The sequence below is a fragment of the Solea solea genome, chromosome 20 (genome assembly GCF_958295425.1).
Source record: "Solea solea chromosome 20, fSolSol10.1, whole genome shotgun sequence".
NCBI lineage: Eukaryota > Metazoa > Chordata > Actinopteri > Pleuronectiformes > Soleidae > Solea > Solea solea.
The window spans coordinates 10569406-10586397 of NC_081153.1; the positions used below are offsets into that span (position 1 = coordinate 10569406).

A 16992-nucleotide genomic window follows, 5' to 3' on the forward strand; every position below is an offset into this window, starting at 1 on the left:
GGGGATTTGTGATGCCGGTTCAACATCATTAGCAAGGTTTCACCTGACCTCCTGCATCCGGAGTCATCCTAGACACACTTTGAAAAGTAACAGCTCATACATTACACACAGACCACATAATAAGGGAGAAAAAGACTGGGAGACAGACAGGGGTGGGAAAGGGAAGTGTAGCATAATCTTAGACTGACAGGTTGTCTGATTTGTTTTTATTTATTTCGACACGTTGTATTGCGGTGATTAAACAAACCAGATGTAATGTGTTCACTGCTGAGCTGGTGAGATGATTTCTCTTCTTTTTATTTTTAACTTTTTAACTGCAACCTTCCCAGTCTATCGTTCCCTGTTGCCAGCCTTCCTGTTCAGCTTATCTGAGCTATAAGGCTGCTGTACTTTCACATTTATTGTAGCAATAAAATGTGGTATTGATTATCTCATCCGACTCTAAGCAAGAATACAAATGAGCTTATTTTTGCAAACTGTGAACAAGAACAACAAAAAAATAAATGTTTAATGTAAACGTTTCGCTCATGTGCATCAAGCACTACACAGTGTTACGGAGGGGGGGGAAGTGAAACAACTGAATTGTAATTGTTAATCATTCAGAATCATGATTTGGGGACTCTCCTCCGTAACTACCTCACGCTCTTTATCTCCTCCAGCCTCCTCGGGAAGCGAAGGATGATGTTCTTGTAATCGGCCCTCGGATATTATTGGCATTTTTTTATTACTGTTGTGTTTGACTGATCTGAAGGGATGGTTCTATTATCACTGCCACTAAGACTGACCTTGAAAACTCATTTGGGTTTTTGTGTGTGTGTGTGTGTGTGTGTGTGTGTGTTTTCCTCTTTTTAACCACCAATCCAATACCCTCAGCAGACAATTACAACCATTGAGAAGTGCACAGATTTTGTTTGGAGTAGTGTGATGTGATTAATGGTGTTTATACATGTGTGTGTGTGTGTGTGTTTGTGTCTCAGCCAACCTTCTTTGGCAACGAAGGTGAAGCATCATGTCAGCTGTGCTTGAGAAGATATTAAACAAAGGGGAATAAATGGAGAGAATAGCCTCGACTTTGTCAACACCTGTATTTGCCTTTGGCATCAGCTTAGTCAAACAAGTAAATTGAGCCCGCGTGGGTGATTTGTTGAAAGCAAACACCCAATAATCTCAGGCAGTTTGGTTTCCTCATTTGCGTTGTCCTGCAGTCCATTCAGCAGCTATTCAGTCCTGCGTCTCTGCTCGCCGTGACTTTGTTTGCATCTATCTTGACTTTTAGAGCTGTGGTAATAAATCACATTGCTATTGGGTTCAACTGCAGAACACGTGGCACTGTGTGTTTTTTTTTTTTGTTTTTTTTTTTCATTATTCGAGCCATTTGAGTTGATGTTTCTGCCCCATTTTGTCTCGTCTGTATCCTTTTTGTCCGTTTCCAAAATATCTCCCGAAGTCACCATTGTATTTCATGGGTCATGGTGCAGGAAACAGATTAACTCTCCAGACAGACACGCTCAAAATGGGTGGATGAAGTAATGGGGTCACCGTCCTCTCTTGTGGGTCACTTGTTTTTTTGGGAGAATGTTGCATTTCAACACATTAGCATGGAAAGTATCGTCACACCAAAGAGAAACGTGGCGTCATCCCTTTGAACTATGGTGTATATACATGTTTGCTTGTTTTTGGCATGAAATACAACGGTTGCAATGTTCGTAAACACGGCAAACACGACATCTTACGTTGATTATTTATTGGCAAGTCTTTGAACTTTTGATAACACATGAAATGTTCCAAATTTCATGTGAGAGATTATTGCCATGGCTTAAACTATGCCATTGTTCTTCTTCTGTGCTCACTATACATTTATTTTAGGTGAAAATGAAACAGTATGGTAGCGATGTGAATTAGGTTAATGTCATTTTCCTCAAGTCTTGTCCTTGAACAAGAGATCTGAGCCAATTTGCTTTATCAATGACAAGTTATTAAGTACGATAGATGTACCTCAAAAAAGCATGTGCATTGACTCTATATCAATTGTTTATGAAATGACTTTGTAGGAAAGCTTGAAATCTTAGGGAGGGAACATAGTACGGGAAAGAGTCAAGAAGGAGGTTGGTACGTTGTTCTTCCCCCTCAAATATCTTTCAATCAGTTCATATTATATGTTCTGTGGGGGCAGAAAATTAGTTGTGGGAAAAAAGAAGAAAGGAATCCCTCAGAAGATTTAACAAGGCTTTCTGATGGGGCCAGAGGTCTGTGTATGAATAAAACATGAGGGCTTAGAAGGAGAAGAAGAAGAAGAAGAAGAAGAACAGACGTTTTAGCTCTGTTGGACCAGGGAGTTTAAAGGAAGAATGAGCATGTTGGTCCTGGTGGGGCTGCAGTTTTACTGGAGAGGCCAGTGCTGCTCTCATTCTCTTCTGCACCACCGTGTTCCCTCAACTCGGTGCAGCACAGACCTAGGAGACAACACTGCCCAGAAGCCCCTTATAATGCTGCACCATAACGTAAACTGTAAGGTTGATGTTTTTACTGCCTGAGCAGTTGTTGTTTTAAGAAATTAATTGGCTCCATGGCAGTGTTGTCTCAAAGCAGGGGGCTTTGGTTGTTCATTTAAACCCGGAGTGCAAGTCACATCTGAAGGTCACAGCACCGCTGCCATCACAATAACACTGCCATTCTGGACTTAAGGGTCTTCTACACTGATTAGTTCCTACCTCAGAAAGATGTCTCACGTGCATGTGTGTTTGTGAAAATGCATAAAAGGGAGGGAGGACTGATAATTTATGGATATTTGCATATACGATGTGTTTATATGGTGAACATATCTGCAATAGGTTGTGCATGCGTGCTTGTATATATATGGCTCGTGCAATAATTCACATGGCCTCATTAAAATGCTCAAACTTTTGGCTTTAAAGTCACTGTGACCCGCAGCGTTTCTGATATGAGCCAGGACTCGCATACTGAGCAGAGCCGTGATTGATGAGCTGTAGCAGCGATGCTCTTCGCGCCGAAAACAGCCCTGCGCCCCCCCAAATGCAACGCATGCAAACGCCCCACACGTGAGCACGTCACATGCCGTACTGGGATCATATTCATGATTAAACACACTTCATCCCGAGCCACCTACGACACCCAAACTCCACCCATCGCCCCCCGCGACCAGAAAAGCGCTGACATGGAACAGTGTAATGTGTATGAAGTGCGGGAAATAAAGCCCGTTTCACTGAAGTAAGGTGACTGACTTGCCTGGTGATGACGACCTTCGTTCAAAATCCTGAAGAGCATTAACAATTTAATGAGTCACATCGCATCAGTATGGGAACGATCTCTGGGCTACTGATGCGTAGAATGGAATTTGACTAGTCGTGTGTATTCCTAATATCAATTTCAAGTCAGATTTTAGAGAAAAGTAACATTTCTACATTAAAATATCTTGAATTAAAAACATGTTTTGAGAAGATGTGTTCAAATCTTATATATTTATATTCAAGGTAGCAGACTGATTTTGATCACCTTTTAATGACGTCCTCCGCTTTACCCATCCGTGTCAGAAAAGGCAACAATAGAAAATGTGCATACTACTGTATATGACAGCTATAACTTGTGCACCAAAACGCAAAGGAAGCATACAATTGAGGACATAATCATTGGTACTACCAGTTATCAAGTTTGTTGTCATTTGTTTTTGCTTTTCATTGCGTGTATTTGTCACAAATACAACATGACATCCGTCTAGACGTCAACCCCCATGATTCCAAGCTGCTTTGTCGTGTCATCAAACTGGGTCTTCTGTTTGACTGAGAGACAATAATGTCGATGAACATGCAGCATGCAAAGACATAAAATAGCTGCATTAATTCTTAGAGCTCAGCTCCCTCAGTCAGGAGCCCCACCGCCTGCCCCCCCGATCACCTTGCCTTGTCCAAAATACACATTTCTTGGACAATCATCAAAAGTTTGACTCGGTTTTAGGAGCCCTGGGACCAGAAAAAGGAAAAGTGATTTAGCACCGCTCTCTCAAGACACTTCCGCGTAATATCTAATATGGTCGGCAAGAGTGAGGGAAAAGAAAGAAAGAGGGAGAGAGAGAGAGAGAGAGAGAGAGAGAGAGAGAGAAGGTGAAAAGGAAGTATAGAAGTAGCCACATCACCCTTCAGGAGACCTCCATCAGCGTGCTCAAGAGTTTTCTTGTTGCTCCCCGTGGTCACTTTCACGCTATAACATCAATATCTCAAGCAGTAAAAAATACATAAGAAAATAAAGTCGGGGGTTAATGAGGAAATGAGGACAAGCAGAGGTGACTTTGGGTCAAAATGATATTTACGGTGGCCTTTTCATCCATCATCCCATATGTATTAATCTCCTAATCCTTAGTGGCATATCCATCAGTCCTTGATCCTCTGCCACTGCCGCGTTTTATCAGAGTCTGAAGTCTTTATTGTTGCATGTTAATGAAAGTTGATTCTGGCGCAAATTGCCCTTTAATTCAAAGGGACATTTTCATTTGTCCCAATGGTATATGGAGGAGAAGCTCAATACAAGTGAACAGCTTTGCCTGCAGCTCTGGGCTTTTGCAGCTATGTGTGTGTGTGTGTGTGTGTGTACACTGTAATTCATAGGTAGAATCTGCTACCAAGGATATTGAGCCGCTGCAGGTCCCAGAGGTGATTGTAGTTTTCTCCGTCCTGTTAGTATCACTCTGAACAGATATGTTCCAAACCCTCATGAGCTCCTTTTCCTCCGTTAAGTGATAAAACTTAACCTGAGGCATGCCAGCTCACTTCATCCGCCGTGTACATGCTGTTGTAAATCAAGGTCAGTGTCATTCAACACGGCCTTACAGTATAGGTTATTATTCATGTTCCCTTTGCAGCCTCGGGGCCACGTTGAAAGGAAACAAAAACAATCATCCGATCCGATAAATGCCTTAATTATGTCCATGTTTAAAGGCCTTATTGGCAATGAAGGGAACAATCCAATGATGTGTAACGCGTGTTTATGTGTGTGATATACTGTATACTGTGTTTTGTTTGCTCATCAATGACGTGTCAGGGAAAAAGGCCGAGCTAGAATGTCGAGGTCAGACTAAATCCATTGTTGTCTGTTAAGGGGGAGATTGTTTCAGATTAGGTAATTGTCGTCATAAATTCTTCCCCTTGGTCATGACGTGACACTTAATGTTGTTCCTTGAAACGTCAGTTGTAAGAAGCGCTCGCAACTGACTTCGGGGCACAACAGTGTAAAGAAATGTGTCACCTGAAGCACCGTGTGTGTCCAGCAGTGCACACACAATCGGTAGTAATCCATGAGTCGGCATCATTGAGGTTACAACATATAAACATTCTAATCTTTCTCATTGTTTTCCATGAAAGACACAGTAAGCCGCCCTATTGGCAGTCAAGCCTAAGCTGCTTTAGTATGTTTTCTTTTCTTTTCGTTTCGCCTGTGTAATAATATACATTTCAAACAGTCAATTAACACTAAAAAGCTCAACGTGGAGTTCAAGCAATGGATCAAATATTGCTTCAGACATTTGCAAAGGGCTCCGCGTTCATATGTGCAAGGAGCAGCTGAATTTATGAGGGGCCGTATAGGCCATTATTCCTTTTTTACCTCACACATACACAATTTTACCTCTTACATTCACTTTTTTAGTTCTCACATTCACTAGTTTTGGCTCTCACATCCACAATTATACCTCTCACATACACAATTTTACCTCTCACATACACAAAACACCTCTCACATACACTCTATTAGCTCTTACATTCACTTTTTTTTAGCTCTCACACATACTTTTTTTGTACCTTGCATTCACACAAAAACGCTTCACACACACACACACACGCACAAAAAAAGTGAATGTGATAGCTAAAAAAAGTGAATGTGAGAGCCAAAAAAAAGTGAATGTGATAGCTAAAAAAAGTGAATGTGAGAGCTAAAAAAAAGTGAATGTGAGAGCTAAAAAAAGTGAATGTGAGAGCCAAAAAAAGTGAATGTGATAGCTAAAAAAAGTGAATGTGAGAGCTAAAAAAAAGTGAATGTGAGAGCTAAAAAAAAGTGAATGTGATAGCTAAAAAAAGTGAATGTGAGAGCCAAAAAAAAGTGAATGTGATAGCTAAAAAAAGTGAATGTGAGAGCTAAAAAAAAGTGAATGTGAGAGCTAAAAAAAGTGAATGTGAGAGCTAAAAAAAAGTGAATGTGAGAGCTAAAAAAGTGAATGTGAGAGCTAAAAAAGTGAATGTAAAAGCTAAAAAAAAGTGTATGTGAGAGCCAAAAGTAGTGAATATGAGAGCTAAAAAAATGTGAATGTAAGAGCTAAAAATAGTGTATGTGAGAGCCAAAAATAGTGTATGTGAGAGCTAAAAAAGTGAATGTAAGAGGTCAAATTATGTATGTGTGAGGTAAAAAAGGAATTATGGCCTATACGGCCCCTCATATTATGAATTCATCCACGTTTGCGCTTAGTATGTGAGATGTTTGATGCATGTCACACCCACGCACACATGTGTTTGTCCTTGCTGTGCGTTGTCCTTTTTGTTGAAAAGAAAGAAAGAAAGAAAGAAAGAATACGGCTCAGTCATCTGCGGTTAGGAATATATTCAACCTCGACTGTGCGCTTGGCCCTGACCTTAACCATTTGAGGTCAGCGACGTACGCTTGCAGTGGAAATCTTTTAACCGGTTCGATGGGAGTAGTGAAGGGATGAACTTTTGCACATTGCATGAGGAGAAAATGGATGCCAAGGTCAAAAAATGCTCAAGTTTCATAATCGACATCATCGTGTTTTTTTACACTCGACACCATTTTCTTGTTGCCGCGTGGCTGAGGAAGCCAAATGACTCGCATTTTGATAAATGCCAACTTCCTTTTCTCTTTTCCACGCCTTGTAGCTCTCTCTGTGACCATGTTTAGCTGGAATAATATTGTTGGCACTTTACAGTGTTACCTTATACAGTACATAGGGAAACAGGGGAAACAACCTCTCTATCTTCTCCAGTTTTCCTTCTGTATTTAATTATTTTATTTCTCTTGTACTGAAGGCTCAGAGGATGAGTACCCATAGTATGTATTGAACAACTGAAATAATCATTTAGCACCTGCCCTCCATATTGCAGGCAGTTCAGTCGCACATATGCTGCAATAAAATGAACTTTCTCTGCAAATGCCATAACTGGTCGTCCCCAGTCTTGTTTTTCTGGAGTGTCAGAATCTCTCTTTAATAGCTCTTAGCAGCCTTTTAACACATCTATGTGCGATGGCGATGTTAACTGTGAAACATTAGCGCAGTTATCAAAAACACACCAGGCAATCGACGGGAAAACTGGCAGGTTTCTTAGTTTCTTGTGTGCGTTCTCGTGTGATGCTAACCAAAAAAAAAAATGTGTCTTCCCGTCTCCACAGGTTCACTGGCCCCAACCTTCCCTCGCCCATCATCAGCAGCAAGAACTGGCTTCGTCTGCACTTTACCTCTGATGGCAACCACAAGCTGAGAGGTTTCAGTGCTCAGTACCAAGGTAAGACAAAGAGAGGTAATAGTTGTGAAGACGTGAAATGTAATTTCCACTTGTGTGTACACTCAGTCTTGGGTCTCTTGTGACCTAAGAGTCAGGTGATCTTGAAGCCTGTTGACTAAAGTGTGGGAATCTTACTGAGACATGGTTTTTTCTTATTACATCTATTATTCTACTTTTTATTCTAGAATAAAGAATAAAAAACTATTCAGTAGTTGTCATGTTGTGTTTTGCTTTTTTTCAAGCTGTAATAGCTGCAATTGGAATTGCACAAACACATACAAGGGCTAGTCATAACATCACAGCCAGTTATTGGTTTTGCTGTGGCACACACAAACGCACACATATGCACAAAAGCCTGTCTCCCCCCCCCCACGCACCCATTACTCTTAGTGGGTTAAAGGGTCGATATTTAGACGGGATGAGCGCGGGAAAAAGGATTACTTCATCCAGAAAAAAAGGTGATCTCTATGGATCTCACCTCCAACCAGCCACTGGAAACCTTAAGAGGTGATGGGGAAGCCGGGAGAGAGAGGCAGGGAAAGTATGGAAAAGAAAATAGAGTAAGCCTGTGGGATTACAGGTTCAATGTCAGATAAATATGTTTAGAAGATCAGAGAGAAATGGGAGACTAATACTTTAATGAGATTAAACAGAGTCCATGTCTACCATCCCCCACCAGGCATTTCCATGACAGTTCCCATGATTCCACAGTAGCAGCCTGCTCTAGTGATGATTAAACATCTCCACTGGCGTTGTTGCTTTTCTTCTCCGGTGTCCTTCATACATGGCACAGGAAACGGCGCCAAATGCTGCCACCTGAGTGCTTAGTTTCCTCGCTCGAAGCGTGATTATTTCTTCTTCTGCAGACACAGTGACACATCTTAAAAAGATTAAAAAAAAAAAAGAGCCTTTCTTTTAAAAGTCAAATTGGCTTTGAATTCAAATACAGCAGAAACTGAGCGACGCATCAAAACACATTTGTGCAAAAACAAGAAAAAGTTCCATTGTCAGGAACTATCAGAGTAATTAAGCAGGGGCGAATGTGACGGGGTACGCAGAAATGCTGATGGTATTGCTTCAACAGATGAATAAATATGCATTTAGATGAGCCCGGTTATTTTGCAGTGATTACTTCTTCTTTTTTTTATCCCCGACAATTATTGTGAAACTCAGCGATTTAAAAAGCTCACGCTGTATGAAAAATATGTGCTTTTGCCACCCACTACACTTATCTACACTGCACCGCAAAATCACCAATAATGCAATGTGTTTTTTTGAACATGAGCTCAGTTATATGTATAGTCCGGTATGTTATGTGTTTTGCACACGTCTCACTGTCCTCTGTGCCTCCACAGTGAAGAAGATGACCGAACTGAAGTCTCGAGGTGTGAAGATGTTGCCGAGCAAAGACAACCATCACAAGATATCAGTGTGTAAGTGAGAATCTTTAATCGCAGACGGGAATCAAGCACTTTTTTCTCTTTTATTTTTACCCCCCATCGCACCGCTGAATGACACTAGTGTTGTATTTGACTATAAGCAGCAGCTTCCACTGCGATAGGAAATGAAGAGTTGATTCTACTATAAAAACAAAAATATAAAATACACTATTTCGGGACTCAAGTGATTTAAAGGCTCTGTAGAAAGAAAGGAAAAACGGCAACCTTGACACATGAGATACGCCACAATATCTGTGTCTACCGATGAGACACATAGCACTTTTCTTTTCTCTCAACTCTGATGCCTTTTTTGTTTTCTCTCACTCTCCGTTCGAACTCCTTCACCAGGAGTAAATGTTGACTGTAAGAGGCGCAAACAAAAAGGACACACTGTCGTCTGTGCGGCAAACACACAGCAGTAATTGCAATCGGTTCCTGTTTTCACCGCCAGCATTTCCCTCGCTCCTTGTTTTCTCTGTCGCCACCTCTGACCCGGCGTCATTTCAACGACCGGCACGTTAACGACCGCTTGAAGGTTGAAGTAGAGAGAGTGGCACAAAGAATGCCTGAGGGTTCAGGAACGACCTGTAGATAAACCTAGAGGTGTACTTATGGTAATCCTGCCTCAAGGCCATTTTTGATTTGCACTTCTGCTTTTAACCGTCACGTCTTAGAACAAAATCGGCTTCTTTTCTTCTTCTTTGGCTTCAATTGTGTTGCTTTAATGCATTTTTATTTTCCACTATACCTCCTTCCACTTCCATCTCTATTTTATTTGCCCCGTTATTTGACTGCGTGTGACCTTTAATGGAAAGACGGGCAGATTGTTACAGAAGTATACACGGTTTTCAAACAAAAGTCTTATTTTTATTCGTTGTATATCTAAAGCAATGAACTTTACCCAATATTCAGTAAGTAGTACTTTCATAAAAATGTGTCAATAAATCCCTCCTCCTCACTCTCGCAATTCCTAAATCTTGCACCCCCTGAATCACCTGTAACACTGCATTTTTTTATGCATTCCACAGTAATCGTATACACATTTAATCCTTCCTGTCTTGTATTTTTTTTTTACATTTTCTAACAGCAGTGATCCTTGTTTTTAATTTATTATATCATTACTAAATCAAACTTGGACAGCGTCCAATGAGCAGGTGTCACGTCGGTTCGGTCGTGCAGACCTTTGACTCATTTCAGTCGGGTTAGATTGGCTCTCCTGGTCGCCCCAAACCCCTTCTGGCACTTTGCCCTCCATTATTCCTCTGCCCTGTGACATGATTTAACGGAGCACCACCAGGACCGTGCTCGGGGATAAAACGCTGTCTGTGAAAAATGTTACGCGGGGTCACAGTGTGTTTGCTGAATTAGTTGATGGATCCAAGTGCGGTGCAAATATCAAGCTCTCCTTTGACAATAAGAAAAGATTTTAGTGCTTTTTCTGCTAATCAGCCTTTTAACCTTACGTTTGTTTTGTAGCGATAAATCAACTTTAAGTGACTATTGGTCACGAGTGGGCAGGAGGTAGAGCGCAGACAAGCTAATCGTGCTGGGAACGCTGTCGTGCACTCAGCGCTAAACACAGTTTGCTGGTTTTATCACTGGGGAGCTTTTGTCATCTTTAAACAATCTGCACGTTATAGGTGGGCACAATAAGTGCGATATGTACGTGTTGTTTCTCCCTACAGATCTGCTCGTTCGAAAAAGTAAAATGCAATGAACCCCCTGCAGAGAAACCTTTCCTCTTACCTTTTAAAATCTACCCTATAATATGAATCCATTAATGTGAAAGCTTGCCATTGCATGCTATAATCAAAACGCCGCCACAATTAATTATATGGAGACAAACATGCTCTTTGTAACTGTATAAGTGGAGTTGAGTAAACATTTACTTTCAACTTTGTGCTTCAATTACCCATGTTTGAGACGTGTATATATATGTATAGATCTAATGATCTATTTATCTATCTATGTATACATATATATATATATATATAGATAGATAGATAGATAGATAGATAGATAAATAGATAGATATCTAGATATAGATATATATGAGCAAAATGAAAGTCAGTGTCTCCTTAATCGATGTTTTTCTCCTCTGTCTTTACCAATTAGTGTCTCAGATGGGTGTAGCCCAAGGACACAACATGTGTCCAGACCCCGGGATCCCAGACCGAGGAAAAAGAAAAGGCTCGGACTTCAGGTAAAATCAAGTGAAGAATGATTTCAGGAGTAACGGAGTGTTTTGCACATTTTGAATGACAGAAAATACCAGAAAATATGCCATTGTTTTTATTTTATGACTGTTGTTACGTGATCGTGTACAAAATGTGTAGTTCCTTTCCGGAGTCTGCTGGATTAATTGGTGCATGGATAACGGATCAGTCCCAATTCACATCTGGTTTTCGACAATGACAAAATGGAAAATTGCGTCAAATGACCCCACGAAGCTTCTCCCGCTTCTTTGTTAGTGACGTGGCTGTAATGACATACTGTGGGACACTGTTGGCTCCTGTATTCCAAAACCAGATACTCGCATTATCTAACGTCATGCTCCATAAAGCCACAGCAGCCAAACCAGGTCGGGAAATGCGAGCGCTAAAACAAATATGCTACCATTTGAGCCACTGCACACCAATAGGCTGCCTCTGTGGGATGGTGATATGACGGGTTGGGATTATGGCGTTTCATTCCTGTCAGAGCCATTGTTTCCATCAGCTGTAACACAGACAAATGGGAGCCATCCATCTCCCACAATGCAGCACTGCTAGAAATCCTAGCCAGGAAGTCAAACAATATATACATTTCCTCCAGTAAACTGTTAGTTTTTTCTCCTCCCCCGTTGTTTCTCTTACATCACCTGCACTCTAGCCACATGTGTTTTTTTTTCTTTTCACGGAAACACTGTGCGATGCTGATGTTATTTATCCCCCCCCTCCCCCCTCTCTCCATGTGTGGAATCTAACTGCAGGCGAGGAGCCACAGTACATTTCTCCTGCGATGAGGGTTATGAACTCCAAGGCTCAAAGAGCATAAGTTGCCTCAGAGTGACGGACAGCTATGTAGGCTGGAGTGACGAGCGGCCTATATGCAGAGGTAACAATTCACATTTGCTTTTCTCCATCAATGCGCATGTGTAACGGAGGTGTAGTGTCATCATGAGCCCCGTTTAAATGTCTATACTCCGGACTATGATGATGTTGTGTTTGCTTGCAGTCTTGTATAAAAGTACAAGTGTCTTACCAGAAAGTCTTAATGTAAAAAAGTACTTTAGTTTTAGGAGTAAAAAGTATTAAAAAAGTGAGGAGTTAGGATTGAGCCATGGTAGCTCAGTGGTAGGGAGAGTTGTCTTTCAACTGAAAGGTTGAGGGATCACTTGCAAGACACTTAACCCCATGTTGAAGTGTGTGAATGGATGAAAACTGCAAACTGTGAATCTATATGAATACAGACCATTACCAACTGTTCTTCTTCTTCTTCTGGTTTTATTTGGTAGGAACAAGTGACAAAGGTAATGAGGGGAAATGTTGTGGAGTAAAAGTAAAAGTTGCTAGAAAAATAAATAACAAAGTAAAGTACAGATACGTGAATTTTGTACTTAAGCACAGTAACAAAGTATTTGTATTACTTAAAGGCCCAAATGCATCATTCTACATTATTTTCATTCCTCATGAACTGTAGTGCAAGTAACAGTTTGTACCATCTAGTGTTGAAAATATACAGCTGCACACTTTAGCTTTTCCAGCTCATATTTTTTTTTATTCTGCCTCCCCCCCACACTACCACCACCACCCTGTCTCTACTGTTTTTCACTCTCAACTACCCTCATAGCTCGTTGCACAAACAGCCCGACCCACTGGGAAGTGCTTTGCACCCGAGGGTGCGCGAGCAGATCCGTCTGCTCAGCAGAGAATCGTTTAAGTAGCGAAATTGGAGTCGGACACGCCCTAACGCGCATGCACCGCGCACTTCAGACCATGCAGTTTAGATGGTCTAAGCAGGAGTCTTCTGTCATTCAGTGCAGATGCCCGGTCTACGTTCCGACTGGCCTGACTTTGACCTTCAGCCGGCATATATTTTCTCCCTGCTGTTAAGCCACGCTGGCATCTTGCAGCTCATCAGTCATACCTTACTCACTTCTGACGACTTTATGACATGCAGGAGAATTGGTCAGACTCCCTCTACGACATTCCCCACGTTCATGCCTTCTTCAGCTTTAGTTTTCAGCCCCGGTGACCTGATTTAAATTCACCTGATGGATTATTCTCCTTTTCGGAGATGAGAGAACCAAAAATCTCAGGGGAAATGATTATTCTTCTTATTAGAAAACTTTGTACTGTGTTTTATTTTAATGGTGATATAAATACTATGTGATAATGGTCCAAAAATACACATTTTCACAATGTGCAATAGCCATTAGAGGTGTGCCACACACGACTGAGTAATTGGGGGATGATATATTAATATAAATCCAAATTCATTTTAAATACTATGGGATTTTTACGATACTGGGGCTTTGTTTCATGTAGCAGTAAATCATGTAACAACTAAATAGGATCAAAAAAGGCTTTCTGGTGCTTTTTCCCCCCCATTATTGTCAGTGTCATCTTTAAACACTCAGTACAGAGAAATAAACTGTCAAATTGTGTTTCTTTGAACAAAAAAAGGATAAAAAAAAACAATAGAAAGAAAAATCAAAAGTATTTTTCAGTGCACTCTGTTTGATGTACTGGGAGTGAGATTCAAGTACAAGGAGATATAATGTCCTATGTTTAGTTATTCCACCATAAAGTGACCATTATGAATGCATTAAAAATAGTTATTATTATTATTGTTTTTATTATTATTATTATTATTATTATTATTATTATTATTATTATTAGTATTAGTATTAATAATAATAATAATAATAATAATAATAATAATAATAATTATAATAATGCTGCTACTACTTCTAATAATAATAATAATAGTAGTAGATAGTGAATAATAATAACTCAATGAAAATGACACTGTAGAAAGCAACATGATCATGATGTTGCCAACTAGCTGCTCGAGAAGCCAGTAGAGATGAACATGAGTGCCGAAAACAAAGATGTAACACTGAACTTGGATTTGCAAGGTTGCCAGAAAACACAGGCAAAGGACTGACTTTGCTTCGTTAATGCTGGACGTATCACTGCGCAACAGATTGCTTACGAGTTTGTCAAATTCACTCAAATTTTGTTTTTTTTCCAAATATAAAAAAAACCCAAAAATAGTCAGTGCAGTGTGGAGTCAGTTGATTATGTGTTTTATTGATCCAACAGCGCTAAATGCTTTGTCGTTTCTCCAAAAGGCCCCTGTTATTGCAAATTAACGCGTGATAACGAGATTAAGCCAAACAGTTCTGCATTCCAGTGTGATTAACATATTAATTCATCATTACTGTCACAATCCCAAAAGCTCGCATGACATTTTTTTTTGTTGGTCATTGACTTAAATGTTGGACCGGTTGACTTTTATTAACCTTAAAACTATTCATTGAGTTACCGCCTATTCGTCAATACACTCATCCCCCAGTAGTGTTATCTGTGTTATCCCTTTTCTACCACCAGAGCTTTTAAAATGCCATAATGTCTGTAAGACCATCGTCATGCAGCTCTTTGGTGTTTTAACATTTTTCTTTATTTTTTTTTTTACCAGTGTTGCCGCTGCTGTTTCACTTCAATTAAAATAAAAAGAATACTTCACTGATTTGCATTTAGCTTTGTATTACTAGAATAGGGGTAGTATTTTTAAAAAAATTGTGCTTCCCAACCTCATATCTTCTTTTCATTGTTATGTGCTTTAAATGTCCTCTCAGAAATTCAACAATGTCTCACTGATTCAGTAAAATAACAGTAAAAGAAAAGGGATCCCTCGAGGACAATGACGACCAAGGATTAGTGTCATATCACACATAGTTATATTGTTTTAGTTCCGATAATCCCCTCTTCAAATTTCCCTTTTATGGCACAAACATTGATAAAGGCTGCGTGAATGTGTGCAGACCACACTATCACCCGCCGGCTGATTCCCCACTTTATGTAAAGAAACAATCAAAGACTGACATGACATCCGCAAATGTTGCCCTTTAAAAAAAAAAGACCTCATTTAACCTTTGCTATAATACCTCTCTTCTGCCCCACTTTGCTTCAATGAAAACCAAACGTACAGGAGTAATTGAAGATCTGTATCCGAAATTAGCGCTGGGCATTGTTTAAGCGAACCGCGCCAGCAATAAAAACATTTTTAAAAAAAGGAACAATTAATTCAAAGTTCTGTGTCTGTTCATACTTTCTTGCCGGGCACACTGATCTTAAACGCTGGTTAACTTGATGTACTTTTAATGTCTGTCACCAAACGCGCAGGGTTGTTGGACCCTGTGATTTAAGGAAACAGAAGTGGACATAATATCTTCACTAGGCTTTTCATCTCCGCTGTATTATTCCCATTAAGGTCACCCTCAATGTCGGAACAACTCAAATTAATTACTTTATTCACCCCTTAACTTCAGCAAAGTTCCCTTTATTTTTCACATTTCAATAGGGGTGACTTGGTGAATGAGGGGGCCGGTGCATGGAGCCACCGTGCGGGGCTCGGAACACCCGAAGGTCCTCTTTTACAGACATAACTAATTAAAATCAGTGTAGCTGGTTCGGACCCTTTCAAATACGCTCGGCTGTCGCGCACAAATGTACGCACGTACACTCTCGCTGCCCCTTATAGTGCTCATTATGGATTCTGTTTTAATTGTTGAACAGTTCTGCTATGCAGACACCCTTGGGGGGGGGGGGTGGGGGGTACCTTGATAAGAAAAGTCACATTGTCCTTACAAGTTTGGTACGCAAACATCTCGCCCCCTCCCTTTTTTCAGTGAGGGTATTTAAGTGCGATCGATATACTGTATATGTTAACGGCTACATCTTGTGTAGTTTTTCGAGTGGGTGAGACATTATCTAGCATTTTAACATCATCATTTAGACTTGTGTGATTGATGGATGGATTGTGTGATTGATGGATTTTGATTGAATTGTCCTCATAGGAAACGTTTTATTTTTAAGTGGCAGCCACACAAGGAAATCGAAAAATAGGAGATGAGCCTTGACGAACCGCGCTGTCCTTAACCGAGCACGTGTCTTATCTCTGTGTCCTCCCCTGCAGCACCGATGTGTGGGGGTCAGTTGAGAGGACCCGGCGGTGTCATCACATCGCCGAACTACCCGGTCCAGTACGACAACAACGCCAACTGCACATGGGTCATCACAGCCACGGACGCATCTAAGGTAAAAAAAAAACCCAAAAAAACGTCATTCAACAGGTGTGGAGTGCTAATTTAGCTTTAGTCATCACCGGTGCTGTCTTGAAGAGGTTGTGTTGAGCTGCCAGCAAAAAACACAACACAAAACAAAAAAAAAACAAAAACCCACAATTGATTATTGTGTTTACACCTGTTTTGGTGGCACTCCGGGGGAGGCTCATCTGTGACGCACATGACTCATTTACTACGTCTGCAATCTGCCGTCTTTTGAACGCACTAATGCAACCGAAGCTCTCTCGTGGACGACAAACGTGGGAGATGAGGAAAATAAAATAAAAAATGGGGGACGGGGGTGAAAAGAACACTGGACCTGAGCCAGCAGAAGACAAAGAGAGCTGTTAGATTCACCTGTGGTGCGCGGGAGAGGAGTATAAATGGACAGAAGACTAATGGAGAGGTTCTGAGAGTGTGCTCAGAGGGTATCATGAAAGTGTCATCGCCATTCTGTTCAGACCATTGACTTTGGAGTTGTGTTCAAGGCCACCCAGCTGCTTTACTGCCAAATATCCTTCTCTGGACTCAAAACTAAATGGTTGGACAAATCTGGTGCGGGGCGAGAGGCAGTCTGATAACGGCACATCCCCACTCGACCCCCAAATTTAGCTTGAATTCATACATTCACACACGCGTAGACTCAGACACCCTGGTGTATATCTGGCATTCAGCCTGCTCAAACCCACAGTGCTACTTAGGG

General features: G+C 40.8%; 1 protein-coding gene across 1 annotated transcript in view; it reads left to right on the plus strand.

Moving 5' to 3' along the window:
* Positions 1-16992, plus strand: part of csmd2 (CUB and Sushi multiple domains 2) — a 207931-nt gene that overhangs the window by 93009 nt on the left and 97930 nt on the right. The window contains exons 6-10 of the mRNA XM_058618872.1: positions 7405-7517; positions 8873-8950; positions 11072-11159; positions 11928-12052; positions 16142-16263. Of these exons, the coding sequence (XP_058474855.1) occupies positions 7405-7517; positions 8873-8950; positions 11072-11159; positions 11928-12052; positions 16142-16263 (526 nt within the window). The remainder of the gene's footprint in view (positions 1-7404; positions 7518-8872; positions 8951-11071; positions 11160-11927; positions 12053-16141; positions 16264-16992) is intronic.